General features: G+C 36.6%; 1 protein-coding gene across 2 annotated transcripts in view; it reads right to left on the minus strand.

Moving 5' to 3' along the window:
• The window catches only part of NCAM2 (neural cell adhesion molecule 2), a 303009-nt gene that overhangs the window by 100827 nt on the left and 183638 nt on the right, over positions 1 to 18544 (minus strand). For both annotated transcript variants that reach the window (XM_063347313.1, XM_063347322.1), the window contains exon 8: positions 10197 to 10342. In XM_063347313.1, coding sequence (XP_063203383.1) covers positions 10197 to 10342 — 146 coding nt within the window. The remainder of the gene's footprint in view (positions 1 to 10196; positions 10343 to 18544) is intronic.

Below are 18544 nucleotides of genomic sequence, written 5' to 3' on the forward strand. Positions count from 1 at the left end.
AAAATCCCAACAAAACAACCCATAGCTGGAAACACAAGAAGACAAAACACGTAAGCTGACTGCAGTACAAAATGGACAAAAATAACTTCAAGTTGACCCAAGGCAGGGAACAGCTAGGTTTCTTTTGAAGGGGTTGGGTGGGAGGTTGTCATTTGTATTTTTCCCTAGAGAAGAATTTAGGATGCTGACAAACTGTCAACATTCTCTCCCTTTAATTTTTTAATTTTTTTTTTTTTTTAAAGGAAAATAAGCATTGTCATCCTCAGGTCTCAGGGGAATACTGGAAGGGCGGCTATAACAACAGAAAGAAAACTAGGTAGATTTTCTATAACAACTTTAACTGTAATGTTGTTTTGGTAGTTTTTCCCCTGTATTACTTAGGTAACTTCGATTAAAGTGTTTGTATCATTGTAACTGGACTAGGAATAATTGTTTTATTTTTTTTAAACTGACAAAACACTACTTAGACCGATAACAAATTTTTGGATAAATACGGGTTATATGCCTCTCTTGCTCACAAAACTCTTCTGTTAGAATATAAAATAATCTTTAAAATGTCAACTATGCCAAGAATCTTAAACTGAACTTAATGCATTTAATATATACGTTAATTTCATTTTCATAGAATTCAAGTTCAAACCGTGACGCAGTTTAGCTTTAGTTGTGGGAAGAACTGCTGTGGTGAAGGTATGCAGTTATACATCACAGAACAACCCATACAGAGCAGCACGACATGTGCTTTCTTTGGGGAAGGAAAAAAGAAAAAAGGATCATCTAAGTTTCACCAGCAAGTTTCTCTTACTGGTTCGTTCAGTAGTTGTATGCAGCTTGAGATCCTTTCCCGTTTTCTGTAAAGGTGATGGATATTTTATTAAAATGATAACGGCTAGACAGCAGATAGGAATTCTGTCTGGAAACTGGCATGAGGTGGAGCCCTGCAGGGGGATATATAAGCAACAGGAAAGGGACAGAAAGCCTGAAATGCATAACTTGAGTCATGAGGAGCAAGGGAATTGTCTGCAGGAGGACACCGATCCAGATCTCACAGATCAAAAAGTCTTTGCTCACAAACCCAGATAATTCTGTAGAGCTTTTTGCCACTGAAGAAACAACCAGAAATTATTGCAGTAGCAAGCAAAATGGAGAAAATGTGCTAACCTGGACATATCCGCAAGGGCATATAAAGATGTGTTTTCAAGTTATTTAATTAGTATCATCCAATAGAGTTTCTCTATTTGTATTTCTGAATTTATTTACGTGTACGGATATAAATAAAAGATTATGGTGGACATATCAGTCAAATTGGATGGAAACTACTACGGAAAAATGCGCTACTACAAAAGTTTGAAACAAGTTGGAAAGCAGACAATGCAACATGGCAGGCACAGGAAAAAAAACCATATGTCACTCTGCTAGGGAAAGTATCACTGAGATACCCTAGAACCAATCTATAGCTTATTTTCAGTCAGGTTACAGCATTTCCTACTCAACTGCACAAGTTAGGAAACTCAAGGAGTGTATATATTATTAAATTAAATTATCAGAATTAGCACATTGCTGAAGAAAGAGATCTGTAACAATACGTAAAGTGAAAAGACCATGTGGATAAATTAATCACAGCTACAAAATTTGTCCCAGCTCTAGGAATCTCAGGTATGTAGGAAAATTGGGGCGGAGGAGAGTGAAGCCTGGAGGAAGGTAATCAGTTGCTAGGTGAGGAAGGAGAGAAAAAGAGGAGTGATGAAAAAAGTGTGGGAAACAGCCTTGCAGACAGCAAGGTAGGAGAAGGAGGAGGGGGAGGAGGTGCTCCAGGCACCAGAGATTCCCCTGCAGGTGGTGGAGAAGACCATGGTGAAGCAGGTTGTCCCCACTGCAGCCCACGGAGGTCCATGGCGGAGTGGATATCCACACTGTAGCCCAGGAAGACCCCACACCGCAGCAGGTGGACATGCCCTGAAGAAAACTGCAGCCTGTGGAGAGCCCAGTCTGAAGCAGTCTCCTGTCAAGACCTGTGGCCCATGAGGGACCCACGCTGGAGCAGTCTTTTCATTGCAGAAAAGATGCAGGCTGGAGCAGTTCTGGAAGAACTGCAGCCTGTGGGAAGGACCCACACTGGAGCAGAGGAGCCTGTGGGCAGCAAATGGCCTCTTGGTCGGCTGCTGGTAGGGGTAAGAGTTTTCTTCCTCTTTTGTGCAGCTACTACCTCCCAACAGCTACCTCTTATCCAACAAAGTAAGTTACCAATAAAATTGCCAAAAAAAATACATTTTGCTGAGGATATCTCATGAGGAAAAATACCCAAACATTATTTAATATTTTTGGCATTTGCTACAAGGTGAATGATGCATGTGCAATTTTTTATGACTGCAAAATTTAATTTTAACAAGTATGATGATAAAGGTAAAAAGACAAAAGGACTAATCTGTTTATATAAATCCGAACATTTTCATACAGAATTTGTAAAGATTTTTTAACATAATTAGGGCATATTTGCTAAATACAATGACCTGTGAATTCAGGAATCCTTAAAGAACATACGTGAATCCTAAAGTTCTTAGAGGTCTTAATTTGACAGGCCTATGATATTGCTTTTGGGTGAGATAGTGATATTTTATCTCAGTAGGGATTTGGTATTAATGAAATCACTTTATCACTTTGAATCTGTGATAAGGAAGCACTGATAACTGCAGTCTAAATAACTTTGCACGTTTCATACTGTAAATACTATGTTTTTCCAATCAGTAGACATGCTTATTTCCCCCCAACACACACACATTTAAAAGCTCCAAAGGAAGCCACTGTAGTTTCTGATAAGATTCTGTACTTATTTTCATGTTTTCTAAATTAAACCAGAAAATATGTATTGATCAACAGACCATAACTCGAAAGGGACTTCTGAAATGTGCTGGTAGAATGGTATTTATTCAGTTTGGAATTCTAAATAGTCACAAAACTGTATTCTTAATGGAAATTGCTAAATAAAATATCCACTTTTGTATACCTTTTTACGTAGAGGAACATTTATAGAGTGCTATCTTAATTTAATGAATTTTTACCAAGTAATATAGCCCTGAGGGCTGTAACATTACATATCAGCTACCTATAAGATACATTAAAGCATGTTAGATGATCAGCTTGCAGTAAGGTAAAGATTACCACTTGATTTCTACAAGCAGAAATTTCTAGAAAGACAAAACACATCTTATTGTTGATACCATTATTTATGCTATTGCAACATTTAGAAATTTTAGTAACACAGGTTGAGTTCATGCATGGATGGAAGTTCTTTTGACTATGAATCAGAGCTCAGACCTATGGTTCAGTTAAGCAAACCTAAGAAATATCGTTTGCTGAATTTCAGAAGCTGTCAGTAAGGGAAGGCGCAGAGAGTCTTCACTTTTCCTAATGCAAAGGAATAAGATTCTTGCATTATGCTTTCAGTTAAGTTGCACAGCCTCCTAACTGTCACACAAATGACAGACATACACTAGTACATCATCACTGTCACGTTAAACTGCATAACTTGACTGTGTTTGAAATCTGGAAACTGTTACTAATAGGAATATAGTGTATGAGTAGATGCACACAGGGAGATGGTACAGTGAAAACATGATAGGAAAATGTGGGTTTTTTAACAGCATATTAAGGACATTAACAAATTACTAAGAACAAATTACTAGACAGATTTTAGATAATTTGTTAGAAAAAAAAAAATAAAAAAAAATGAAAAAGACTTTCCAGGCCACTTGCTTTCATCCTGATTTTCCCGAAAGTCTAGACACTCATTTCTCCTAATATACAAGGGAATTAAAACTGCCTTTCAGGTAAGGAAAACTACTGACAGGTTTTAATAGCATAAATTACATTTTGCCAGCATTCCACTGCTGATTGTGCTGTTGATTGTACTCATTTCCTATGAGTTTCCACGGTATCTAGAAAATGTAACATTTCCGAAGTCTCTGGAGAATGTCCTATAGTATGTTGGTGAAAACTATCAAATGACTCCAGTCTATAAAGTGTGGCTGTATTGCTTAATGTATCATCAAATGCAGGATCTCTATTTCATCAGAGAAGTAACAGCTATTTCAAAGTTATTAAACTGTTAGCAGATAATACAACTGATACTTAGACAGAAGCTCATGAAACAATCTTTTGCGTAGTGGAAGGAATGAATGAATGAATATTCAAGTCCAAGCTGCACTGGTATGGTAGAAAATGCTGGTCCATAAAAAGTTCTCTGATAGTTTCAGTCTTCATTAGTGTAACAGATGGAATATCATCACTGATGACTACATGTAAAAAGCTAATATTGGAAGGGAAAGAAATGTCATTTCCAAGCTTGTATGGCTTTATTTCAGTAAATGCAGCACCACAAGCCATAGAAAGCACAAAAAAATATCTACTTGGTGCATAGGTAGTACACAAGCAAATGGATTAAACAGAGGGCGATATCTAAGTATGAAATATAAATTCGGTAGAAATAGGATTATCCTTTTACAGAATGGATAAAAACTTTGTACTTAATTTAAGTTTAGGTATCATGTTAAACAACTGATTAAATTAGTCATGTTCCTAAATAAACATCCTTCTTTTCCTAGGTTGTTTAAGCTTTTAATACAGAAGACGTATTAAATTTTACATTTTCTTGCCTTTTTGTCATCTTTAAAGAATGAACAACTTTGTCTCCCGTTACTTAATTCTGTCCCAGTGGAAACGGACCTTATAATTTTACTGAAAGGAAAAATTTGAAGAAATGAGAAAATTCTGAGCTAGTGTAATACCAATACAGTCAGACACACGACATGCGTACATATATGGATGTGTGTACGTAAAGCCATTTGGGTCTACTCTGGGTAACAAAGCATTAACTTCTCTCTTAAAAGAGGAACAAATCTGAAGGGCCTTCTGGCCATGTGCCTGATATTTAGTGGTCAATATAACCACCAACCAAGCCTGAACTGGGGAAGAGGCTATGGTACTTCAAAATAATTTCTGGCTACAGTTTTGGCTTCATTTACACATCACTGTAGATACTGTTACCTAAATGAGCGTATGGAACTCATCTGAGTGATTGGGCTAGTTAAGGACTTTGAAATATCCACACTGGCTTACAGCTTTCCTACTGTAATGCTTCCTCCACTCACCCAGGAAATCTGCTATTTATTTCTAACTGCATATGATCTTACCCCTCCAAAATCAATCTTCATACTAAGATATTGTCATCTTCCAAAACTGTATGCTCTACTTTTAGCTCCTTCTAATTTACTGAAGAGTTTGTCCCAAATCCATATTAGTGTAGCTGAACATGACAAAGAGAAGATGAAGGAGCCCCAAAACATAGGCAGATTTCTATGGATCAAGTAACTGGTGACAGTATAATACACTATTCAGTGCTCATATGTACTCCATGTTTTGCATATGTCACAGGGTATAAATCCGTATATTCTCAATAGTACTAATTGCCTAACATTTAAGGCCACTGTCCTGCTTTCTACTCACTCTTAAGTCAATGTATTTACCTTCTTCTTCCAGTAACAATATTTTTAGTCTTCTATTTCATAGCATTAACATGTGAAGCCCACTACGATTAATTTTAGAGTTACAAACAAAATAACAAAAACTTTGATGCCTGATCGAATTGTTTGCAGAGTGTCTCAATTGCATAATCAAGTGCAACTGCAGCTAGTCTGAAGGCCTGTGCTAATATATTACAACAGCAAAAATATTCTATGATATTGTAAGCAGAAGCTGTTCATACAATTTGTAAGTGAAACGGGTTATTACAATTTTCTTCGATAAGGCAAGGAGACTTGCCCCTTACATCTTCCCAGCTATTCAAAGGAGAAAAGTTCCTGAGATTAATTTACAAAGACTGGTATTTGTACAGCTCAGAAAAAGGAAGAAATCTCATGGAATCAATTAAAATACCTTAGATATATCTATGTTTCCTCTTTTTGGTTGATTAATCTCAAATAAAGAGCTAATCCTTGACAAGCAAGAATGTAACAAAGCTCTCATTACTATCTCAAAAGGCAACACAATTCGCTGACACTGTAACACTGCTTCTTTTTGTGCAGTGACAATACCATATACAGGGAGTCAAAATAATTTCAGATTCTTTTTATTAACATTTTTAATAGCTGAAGTGGAGTTAAGAGGCTTAGGGGAAAAGCAGAGTTGACCTTTCAAAGAAAAAGACAAAACAAACCCCAAATTCTTTACCTTTGCCTATCGTCTGGTCATGAAAACTACGAAAAACTCTATAAGCTCCAAATAGTTATGATTTGCATGGCAATATAAAGTGAATTCAAACTTGGAAAAGCATTTAATTGTTTGTCTGAGCTCTGCAATATTTAGAAACAATGTCATAGGAAATTTCATGGGAACACCAGATTATTATTGCAATGGTAGGTAGATGAAAGGAAGCAGAACTCTCTAGTCTTCATTACAAAGTTAAAAATCAGAGATTTTTTTTTACTTTACAAGGAGAATAGTGTAAGGTATTTCAAAGACATTTGGTGAATCTGTATCAAATATATTCAAAATACAGTATGATTTCAGATATCTTAAATCCAACACCCAAGTTGCAAATTCTTTCTTTTTATTAGGCTGTGAGTTGGAATGTTTTATTATTTTTTTTTTTGTTAACCAGTTACCCCACACGAGGCATTATCAAGATTGTGTATGAGATACTGGACTGTGACCTCTCTACACTGACTTCTTTCATTCATTTGAATGTTTAGATCATAAAGTCTTCAGGGTAAAGATTGTCCCTTTGGACACACGCTGCATACAGTGGAGCCACTGCCTCATATCAAGCCCCATCTGTTATTGTCATTTGTGTTCCAAAACAGGGCTTGAAATGGTAATTACAAACAACATATTTTGGTCAGCTTTCATATTTCTGCTAGAATTAGATACTAGGAAAGTAGAGCATGAAACTCTGCCCTCACACTTCTGTGGTATGCACAGGAATCTGACTTTTTTTTTTAGCAGAGAATCAGGATATGCTCTTCTTCAGGGATGTTTGTAGATATTTATGTGCATGTCCACCATCCATTTTATTAGTGATTACCACAAATCAAATCAAATCACTAGCCTTCCTTCTGTTCTACAAAAAGCAACTCTTCTCCTGCCTCCTCTTTTTACTGGGAAAAGGGCCAGGCCTGCTGGATGCAGAGAGGCCTGTAGGAATATGCCATTTAGAATCACAGTCAAAAGCAGCATGGCCAGCTTGGCATGCCAGTGAAAGGACGTGCAATGCTGGGGAGTCGGGAACTAGAAACACAGAGGCAGAGCACATGCACCAAGCAGAGAGTTTTGGCTTGACACTGCAACAGCAGATGAAGCTCTGGTCTTTGACTAAACCTCCATTTCCATTTTCAAATCTTTAAGGGTGAGACAAACACCTTCTGTCATGCATAATCATTCATTTACTCAGGCTTACCCACTCCCATTTATTTATGGGTTATAAAACCATAAAACAATTACAGGGGTCTTTTAATGTGATCTCCCAGAAAACTTTGCATTTAAACTTTCAAGAGAGGTCAGAGGAAGGGGAAAGACCCCTTTATTTCAAATTATTAAGGAAAGAGGGACCGCACTCTGTGCGGTAGGCTGTTCCAAAGGCTAACTGATAAAAGGAGAGAGGAAAAGGCTTCTTTGCTTCTGGTTTGAACTCACTTGGCTTCAACTTTCAAATACACACTTCTGATGTACTGAAAATCCTTTATCAAAGCTATATTTTCCTAAGAGATAATTATAGACCTCTTACTCATTAACATTATCCTCCTTAAGCCCAGCAGGGTTATTTCTTTGATCTATGACTTTGGTGCATATTTTCCATTCTTTTGGATATAATAATTTCAAAACTGAGAAAAGTCTTTGTCCTGATTATAAGATCTATCTATAATTTGAAAGAAAACATTCTGAATCCATGCAGCCTAAGAATGATTCCTCCTTATCCACATGAGGTAATGCTTGCATTTTAGCAAAAAAAGAATAATATGATTGAAGAGCTACATACTAAAAGTAATAAAAGTATAATTAAAAATAAGAACAACACTTTCTGTGCTTTTTAATCATCATCATGTTAATATTATAGTTAGAGCAGTTCTTCCATCTTTTACAGAAAAAATTCATCCCCTAAAGATACTCTTAATTCAACAAAAGTGTTGAATAAAGTGCAGTCTACACCAAAAAATGTTTTAAAACTGGTAAAAAAATCAAAAGATGGATGTAGATGATAATTTTTTTATTTATGCAAATATGTTTGGTGATTGAACATTATTTCAAAAGTTATCACATATATGTAATATTTTCAATTAAAGACTAGGTTCAAGCCCCCCACCTCCCCATTTTCTTCAATCACCCTTTTCTTCTCTTTCTGTGTGCAAAACATTGCTGTATTATTCAACAATTATTCAATAATTTAATCACTGCCAGTTTTGTTCCCTAGTCACCTAATTTGATAGGAAAGCACAAGCCAAGGCTTTGGCACCCAAGAGCTAGAGGACCACAGGGCAAATGCAGCAGCATATTTTATAGCTCAAGAGCATGTACAGTATTTCAGAACATTTATTCAACGTTCAGCAAAAACTCTCCCATGAACAATACATATAGAATTCTTTCATTGGCAAGAACATTCTTTTTATCTTCCACGTACAGCATGTCAGCACACTGGTAGAAAGTGAATATAGGTTTTAGTTTGGTTGCCAGTATTATTCAGTTGAATCTCAGTTCATAGAATTCTACAGTAACATGTCTAGACAGTTTAACCACCTGCAGTTTGAATTAAGAATGTAATACTGTCTTATATAAGCACCGGATAAATTTCAGGTTTCAATTGCACCAACATTTTTTTAGCTTGTTTCTGCAATTTGCTTTCATTTTCAATTTCTGATATAACAAAGTTACTTTAGGAACATTCAAAACATAAGTGAAAAGTTACATTTGTAATGTTTGAACCAAGTATAGTCTTTGTGGGTCAGAAAGATGACCTTTGAGTTGAAATATTAAAGGAGGAGAGAACTGCTTCGTTTTAATGCAAAACCATGAGAAAAAATTTTATATTAATACTGTTATGTTGCTCCCAAATGGAAATCATAGAGCAGGAAAATGGTAGACAGAGCCTCACATAAACCACCTGAATTCCAGGAAAGGTCAAGTCAGAAACTAGACCAGACTGTACTCCTTCAGAACACAAATAATGGAAGTACCTCATTCCTTAATATACAGCAATTCCCTATAAACTGAGTGACTTACTGTGTGGTTAATTCTCTCAGTGGTATGATTACTGTATAAGTTTGTCAATTCCTTTTTTAAGCAACAGCTTAATGCAAACATCTGCAAGAAGACTGTATTTTGCTATTTGATCATCTGGAGTAAAAATTCTGAATTAGCTAGCCAGAAAGATGGCATCTCAGATTTTAACGAGCACAGAGAAATTATGTAGTTTATGTAAGGAAATTAATAAGAAAACACTTATTCAAATATTTAAAGAAAATTATTTAAAAAAAAGAAAAAGAAGGAGGGGTCTTTAGAAACAGCTTGCTATCTGCATAGTTCGGAATAACATTACACCGTTCCCTTTTCCTTTCACCATTTCATCTATCTACAGCTCTTTTTCGTAAAGTGACTTTCTTCATTGTCAAACTGTAATCTCTCTCAACCTACTTTTGAAATAAAACATAAAAATGGGAAAACAAAATGGGGAAATAGGCTCAGTTTGTAGTTACTTGCTCTGTGTGAGGAAAAATATAAGAAAAGACAAAAACAGAAAAAAAATCAGAAGCGGGAAATAAAGAACTCCAATGTATTTCAAATTTTTTATTTCAGATTTCTATAAGCTCCACTGCATTTTGAGAAACACTAGACAGAGTCCAAATATAGTAAAGAAGGGCTATGGGCAGTCATTATGATGAAGACAAAATTCAAACCCATATGGATTATGTATAAACATTTAGGCCTGACGAGATGAATTACCTTTCAGCACTTTAATTGCTTTTTTATTTCTCTGTTTGTTTCAATTTAAAATTTAGAATCTCCACATCTCTCTCATTAACTTTGAAAATAGCAATTCCTTCCAATTCCAGAGGAATCTAGAATTAATCTATATCTAAATTAATTTTCTGCTTACAAAAAGATTAGCCAGACAATAAATATTTAGATAATTTAGACATTAAAGGCTGATTTACCTTGTCACCTTCAGAGAAAGTTATTCCATCAATGGCCCTTTTCCAAGTAATCTCTGGAACAGGTTCTCCTTCTGCTTCACAGATGAGGGTGGCTTTCCCATTCTCAAATGTGGTTTCATTTTTAAGTTGTATTATTTGAGGCTGTACTGTTAAAAATACAAATTACATTACTCGTTCTGCACAAATAATGTCATGTCAAAATCTATCTTTTAAACCACTATTTGTTTGTTAAAGCACATTCCTGTTTTTTTCTTTTTTTTACTTAGGATTAACTAAAGGTTTAATGTTACCATCGATAAGAGCAATTAACTTTTCTGACTTCAAGTTGCACAACAACCATTTCTGTAAGTCTGATGACCTGGACTCCTGGCTCAGCACGGCTGACATCCATGGGACTGCCTGACTGCCTGCTCCCCTCGGTGGGGTAGTGTGGGACGGGTCCTGGCTGACGAGGCCCCTACCCCGATGGCTGTGTTCGTGTGCTTTGCTCCTGGCTTGCTGTCCTTAGGGACCAGTGAGCCCTTGCTACTCTCTGGAGCTTCAGGAATGAAGTAAAGATTCAATGATTCCATGATGATCCAGCACCTGAGCAGGAATAACTCCATGGACCAGTGCAGGATGGGTGCTGACTGGCTGGAAAGTAACTCTGCAGAAAGTGCCCAGGGAGTCCTGGTGGACATGAAGTTGACAGCAAGAGAGCAATTCACCCTTGAGTAGAGAAGGCTCCAGGGATCCTAACCATGTGTACAAATACCTCATAGAGGTGAGTACGGATAGAGCCAGAATCTTCTTGGCGGTGCCCAGTGACAGGGCAAGAGGCAAATAGAAATACAGGAAGAGGAAAAACCTATTTTACTGAGAGGGAGACTAAACAGCATAAAAAGCTGCCCAGGAGACTGTGGAATCTCCATCCTTGAAGATGTTCTAACCCCAGCTAGACATGGTGCAAGACACCTGGTCTGCCTGGCCCTCCTCTGAGCAGGGGGTTGGACTAGGTGGTCTCCAGAGGTGCGCTCCTGCCTCAGGCATTTTTTGATTCTACAACAATCTGTGTTTGTCTTCAAATACAAATTATTTGGAAAAAAAATATTAATATTCTTGGTCTTTGATCTTTAGCAATATTTAACTCCCTTACACAAATAACAGAACTTAACAAAATGCCCCAATAACAAACATATTGTACTGGTATTAACACTGTTAAGTCCTCTGATACAAAGCTATTCATCCTTACTTACCGAGTAAATTGGTAGTAAGATACACCTAAAAAAAATCCAGATAGCGTTTGCATTCTTCAAATCATTCCACTTTATAGCCACAAGCATACAGCAACCGCAGCTGTCAATCTATACTGTGCCTTGCCAGGTTATTTACTTATGCAATACAATTTCTGGTTACATGTGAATACTTTTATTTAGAGCACTTATCTGTACAATATCATAGAAGAACTCTGTTGTAGAACCATGTATAGAATAGTACTCTCTTCCATTGCATTCAAGTCCTTTCATAAAAAATGGTTTGGTCTTATACGTTCACCCATATATAACCATTAATAAGTTTCTATGAAGTCTACACTTTGAATAAGACATTCATCCCACTGGAAAACCTAACATGTAATAATGTAATAAGAATATGATTCAATATGTTTACACTCAAAACCAGTGAATTAAGGTTACATGACTAAATTTAATTTTGGCAGCTCTTAGCGTTGACTTTGTAAAAATTAAGGACATTTGTTGAAAATCACGTATTTTCTATGTAGTTTTCCTGAGTTTTGCTTTTGAGGAAGCACTAGTATAGTATATTCTATGAAGCAGAAAATAAGCAGAGGGGTAACCTATTTTCTAATGAGGTTACAAAAGTATATGCTACACAGAAAAGTAATATTGGCTTATGTTAGTGGATCAAAAGTGGAAAAAGAACCATTCAGGTTGGAAAGGTCTCCAGAAGGTCACCTTGACCAACCTCCTCATCAACACGGGGTCAACAGACCCTGTTCAGACCAGATTGCTCAGGGATTTGTTAGCTCTACCTTGAAAAATGCCAAGAACAGAGACTACACGGCCTTTCTTACCAGCCTGTTGCAGTGCCTGCCTCGTGATGAAGAATGTTTTCCTTATGTCTAGTCTACTTTTTCATTTTATGGACACTATTTCATTTATGACCATTGCCTCACAGATGCTGCATTCAGCAGTACCAAGAAAAACAATACAACCAGGTTCAAACTTGCTATATCCAGACACAGTATCTACCTCTCTTTTATCCATTTTCACCACACCGTTCTTGGTGTCATTTCTCATTCCTTATCTCCATACTCCTTCTGTTGCTTGTATACTGTCTGCCCACCCTTGACTATTACAAATAATCTATTGTGTATTTACTGCATAGAGATGAAAAACAGGTAATATTTTACCTAACAAAGCACTGCACTAATACCCTGCTTCATTAAGATATAATCTACGGTGAGTGACATTGGGTGCAGAAAGAAAATACCCTGAGAGATCAGTGGTTCTTGAAATGTCAACTGGATCCAGCTTTACTGGATGCATTAGAAGGTAGTAAAACAGGAGGACATCAATTTGACTGAGAAAAGCTGAAACGTTCTTCAATAGTATAACAAGGGCTGTCATTTGAAAGTGCTACAAAAAAAGAATTTGAGATAAAAGATAACCAAGCTAAACTTCAAAATAACTTCAGTTATTACACTCACTTTCAGATTCATGCAAATGCCTGTGAAATATTCTACCTTGGGTAATTCAAATGCTCTACTTCTATAGCCATGTCTCCTGGCTACAATATAATCTGTTCTTTCTTTTCTATACTTTGATATAATATCATCCCTGGAAACAACAAAAGGGCTATGGCAGATATATCATTCATTTAAAAAAAAGCATCATACATATTATTTTATGTCAAGAAATTTGTAAAATTTGGAATTACATTATTTCCATCAGAACAAGAGGATTTTGCCATCTGGACATGACAAACAATATGATCTTCTCAAGTTGATGCATGCTCTAAATCGTATAACTAATACTCTTTAATTTTTAATCTTAGAATTATATTCTAAATTTCTTTAAGTTCTTCTTCAAATAGATCACAAGACATAAAGTTTTAGCTTGACATTTTAGACATGAACAGCTGACATTTAAAGGAATAAGCACTGATTAATCATCAAATATATCTAGCTGACAGTTATTACTAGGAAGAAGAAGAGAGCTCAAACGGTGGATATTATTTAATTGCTTCATTTTTGTAGGTCACAAGTCATAACTTGCCATCGACTGCAAGTTTTTATACTGTTTGACTACTTTTTTATGACATTTTGGACATTGTAAAGTATTAAAATAATTTTGTGTACATGTAAATGACAATATTTATTTGAAAATGCCCAGACTATTTGCATTAGGCTTGTGAGGCAAGGTTTTGGTAGCCGGAGGTGGCGGGGGGTGCTACAGGGGTGGCTTCTGTGAGAAGCTGCTAGAAACTTCCCCCATGTCCGATAGAGCCAATGCCAGTCGGCTCCAAGATGGACTCACTGTTGGCCAAGACTGAGCCCATCAGTGATGGCGGTAACACCTCTGGGATAATATATTTAAGAAGGGCAAAAAACTGCTGCACAACAGCAGCCAGAAGAGAGGAGTGAGTATATGTGAGAGCAACAACTCTGCAGACACCAAGGTCAGTGAAGAAGGAGGGGGAAGATGTGCTCCAGGAGCCTGAGAGGAGGTTTCCCTGCAGCCTGTGGTGAAGACCATGGTGAGGCGGGCTGTCCCCCTGCAGCCCATGGAGGTTAACAGTTGAGCAGATATCCACCTGCAGCCTGTGGAGGTCCCCACACTGGAGCAGGTGGATGCGCCCAAAGGAGGCTGTGACCCCATGGGAAGCCCATGCTGGAGCAGACTCCTGGAAGGACTTGTGACACCGTGGGGGACACACTCTGGAGCAGTCTGTTCCTGAAGGACTGCACCCTGTGGAAGGGACCCACGTTGGAGCAGTTCGTGGGGACTGTCTCCTGTGGGAGGTATGCCACGCTGGAGCAAGGGAAGAGTGTGAGGAGTCCTCGCCCTGAGGAGGAATGAGCAGCAGAGACAACGTGTGACGAACTGACCACAACCCCCATTTCCCATCCCCCTTCACTGCTTGGGGCAGGGAGGAAGCAAAGAAATCGGGAGTGAAGTTGAGCATGGGAAGAAGGGAGGGGTGGGGGGAAAGTGTTTTAAGATTTGATTTTATTTATCATTACCCTGTTTTGTTTCGATTGGTAATAAATTAAATTAATTTCCCCAAGTCGAGTCTGTTTTGCCTGTGATGGTAATTGCTGAGTGATCTCCCTGCCCTTATCTCAACTCACAAGCCTTTGGTTATATTTTCTCTCCCCTGTCCAGCTGAGGAGGGGGAGTAATAGAGCAGCTTTGGTGGGCACCTAGTGGCCAGCCAAGGTCAACCCACCACACTAGTATTTACAGAAATACTGAAACAGGTGGGTTTCCCCCCCGCCCTCAATTATTTAACTGCTTTTTCTAAATTGACAAGGTCATTCTCAAACTGAAATGGCATTTGCTTGCTGTATTTTAGCAATTATGAAACAAATGGAAATACAGGTCTTGGAATGTCAATCCAGGAAGCCTACAGGTCTTTGCTGGTTTCTTCAGTCAAAAATATTGAAATATTTGTATTATAATGTATTTAAAAATTATAAACTGAATGACCTGACTGAAATGAAAGAAGGTTTGAATATAGAAAGGAGTTATCCTTAAGCTTCATTAAAATTATTTTATTCGGAAGGAAAAGGAATAGCTCATTACTAGACATGCATTTTTCAAATATTAAGAGAGTGATGCTGTCAAATAAATAACATTTACTGGTTGGAAAATTTGCTCTCTGAGCAGAGAGGGTTGGTGTTAAGTTTTCTAATGTTTCCTCAGTGAACAAGTTTGGCCTCTTCTGGATTTGTCTCAGACAAGGGCAGTACCTTTTTGGACAGAAAGTTTAAGCTCATTGCCGTGTACTTTACACCCTCCCCAAAAACATTAAGAACATCGATAGCAATCTGAGGTTCCAGATTTGTTATTGGACACTTACAACTGATTTCTTGGAAAAATAACAGAATTTATTGAAGTCACAGAGATCTACCCAGATCTTTGACAAAAGATGTTCATCAGACTTGGAAAGTAGCAAACATATAAAGCTTGAGATAGTCCTGATTATATCTCATGAAAAGAACTCCTTTAAACAGCTTATTATTAATACAAACATGGGTTTACTGGCAAGAGGCTTAGTTTATGTCTGTATCGCTGCTGGATAGGATCTCTTGATTAATACGACACATGAAAAATCGTACTCTTATGCTATCTTCCTCCACAGCCACACTTGTATCAGGTAGCAAAACTGCAATCCCATTCTCCTGGAAACTGCTGGTTCAATTTGACTTCAGTAAACAAGCTAGAGTCCAACAAGGAAATATCTAAGAAACAGAATCCTGAAACTTGCTTCCTATCAAAATAAGGGTTTGCACACATACCAGTATGAAGTGTTGATTTAACGCATGATAAACCTGAGTCTTTGTATATATTAAAATGGTATCACTACTTGTCTTCTGAGAGAACCAGCATCACTACCTTTATAGATTGCACCATTTTAATTTTAAAAAGTAGAGGTGTTCCAAACAGGTAAGAAGGTAAAAGGGAGGAAGAAGGAATATAGAAAATGTATGAACTTTTGATACTACATCTTTAATTGATGAATTGTGTTTTGTGAAGCTGTAGTTCGTATACTTCATAATATCTGGGATGAGCAGGCACAGACAGTTCCATGCACAGATCCATGGGATTCCTTTTCTATGTATATTCATGAATTTAAGTGAAGAACTTCCATATATATATTGAATAGTGTCTTAGGGGAAAAAAGAAAAAACACAAACCACAAAAAAAAAAAAAAACTAACAAAAAAACCCCAAACTGAAATACATCTTAATTTACTTATTAAGCTCAAAGGAGAAGTAACTAGGTGTGCTCCAGGCACTATAAATGTAAAAGGAATGCAGTCATTAAGCCTGAAAATAATGGAAAAAATTTAGGCAACCTCTCACTCCAGTTTCATTATAGATCCACTGCAGCCTCTTTGGTTCCAAGATGTGTGACTTTTGAAGGCCTAGATTAATCTAAGTGTTTTGAATTTTAACATTTGGAACACATCAGAGAGGGATAAGACAGGAGAGGTCCATTACATTACCTCTCATCTGCCTGATGACAGATTAAAAAAGAATAATAGCATATACTTTTTTCAATAACCAATAAAAGTTAAATTGAACACAGCTGTAAAAACCTTCCTGCTATATAAGATTCAGATTATATTTTAAAAGACATCTAGAAAATAAAAATATTGTGTGCTTAAACTATACAATAATTATAAAGGGTAATGCTTCTTGAGGTATTTTTCTGTCATTTGACTTTCATGAAATCGCCACAAGCTACTGAAATGCCAATGAAATATTTTTGATAAGCTGAGACTACCCTCTCATAGATTATGTAGGTAAAAGACCTATACCTTAGGGAACTTCAAATTAACATATGCTAGAACTCCTTCCCATTTTTTACCAATTCTGATTAAAGAAAAGGTATTTTTCCCTTTCTAGAAACATACATTTCTAGACAGAAATGTCTCTTTCTATGGCATATGTACAGAAGAGAGAAAACTTGTTGAAAACCTCAATTATTTATGCATCATGGAATGGTAGAACCAAGCATTTGAGTGATTAAGGAGTGGAAATGATCAACTAAGGAACAAACAAAATGAAGACATATAAACTGTCTTCGGAATATAAGCACTGTTCTTATAAAGCATGAATATGTTTTTAATTAAAGCTAATTTTGTTTCATTTAGCATGATTAGATGTTTTATTATAAGGTAAATGAATACTACTGCCATCACTCTGGAGAAGTAACGATGCAGAAACACATATTTAGGTCTTAGAAAGTGAGACAATGTAGGAAGGTTTTAAAGGACTGAATTTTCTTGACTGCTCTTATTATTATGTTATTTTTGAAAACTTTGTTGGGATGCCCACAGCTGTAAAAATGTAGTATTTCATAATTCAAAATGCTTATTCACATGTATATAAACACACATGGCTAAACACATAATGGCTAATTACATCACAAAACAAATCAAACAATGAAAATGAATAATATGGGTAAGTGAGATACAAAGTTAGCTACCAAGCAGAGACAAATACTAAAAATATTTTTGAAAAAATTCAAGGAGGAACACCTACAGTTTCAAGCCATTCAGAAGGACTAAACATAAAAAAAATCTTAGCACAAGTCCTAAGCATTAATATGGATGAGATCTTTCAGGTAGAAATAGATAACAATGCAGAGAGAACTATAGCAGATGACAGATAGAGATTACCAAATCATGATCAGTAAGAATGCCTTTGAGGGAAACAGGGTTTTCTTTATTCTTCTAAGCCTTATTCAGTAGAACAGATAAGAAGCACTAACAAAGATAAAGAACTGGGAAGAGCAGGGTGTGTGCATATAGGTTTCTATATATGTGTTAGTGTTCCAGAAAAACTGTCAGCGTAAGAATTTGATATGAGGACAAAATAGCATTTTTAACTGACACTGGAAATAAAAAAAAAATGTTGAACGAAAAAATCTTGCATGGAAACTAAACATATGCATGTGTTAGATGGAACTAAGATGGGCATGTTCATTCAAAAGTGCAGAGTACTAGAAATTTTAAATGCTGAATGCTATAATGTTACTGTTATTCTTATTGCATTATGGTTACATTACTGTTATTACAAGTTTCAGCCCTGCCAGAGCCCTGTCGCAGTGGAGACAATAGTCATCGCCAAGGAGTTTGCACTGTAAATTAAAATTAAAGACAGCAGGAAGGTGAGACGAGCAAGCTAATGGAATGGAAAAGAAAAATGTAATTTAATAGGTCATTTTAACACAAACTCGCTGTTTGTGTACTATTTAGCTATAATAATCAGCCATCTGCCTTGCCATTTTCAAACTGCAGTTTTTTGAATACATTTAAGGGGAAGAAATGTATATTAAGATGTTGGCTATATTTATGACTGGGAGTTTAACCTGCGTGAGAGAGACAAAAGCAAAAGTAAAGCTCTTTGTAGGAGAAAATACAACTACTCTGCTACATGTTTCCAGACTGAACGTAGAGATGAATTTCGTAAAGGCAGTATTACATGAAAATCACACTAGGTTTAGAGATTACAAATAAGGTCAGAGGCTTAATTTATGGTACTATTCCCTAAGGTCAAACTAATAGGACACAGATAATTATAATCTGATTTAAATATGTCCAATAGTAAACCACAG

This window comes from Chroicocephalus ridibundus, chromosome 1 (assembly GCF_963924245.1).
Source record: "Chroicocephalus ridibundus chromosome 1, bChrRid1.1, whole genome shotgun sequence".
Taxonomy (NCBI): domain Eukaryota; kingdom Metazoa; phylum Chordata; class Aves; order Charadriiformes; family Laridae; genus Chroicocephalus; species Chroicocephalus ridibundus.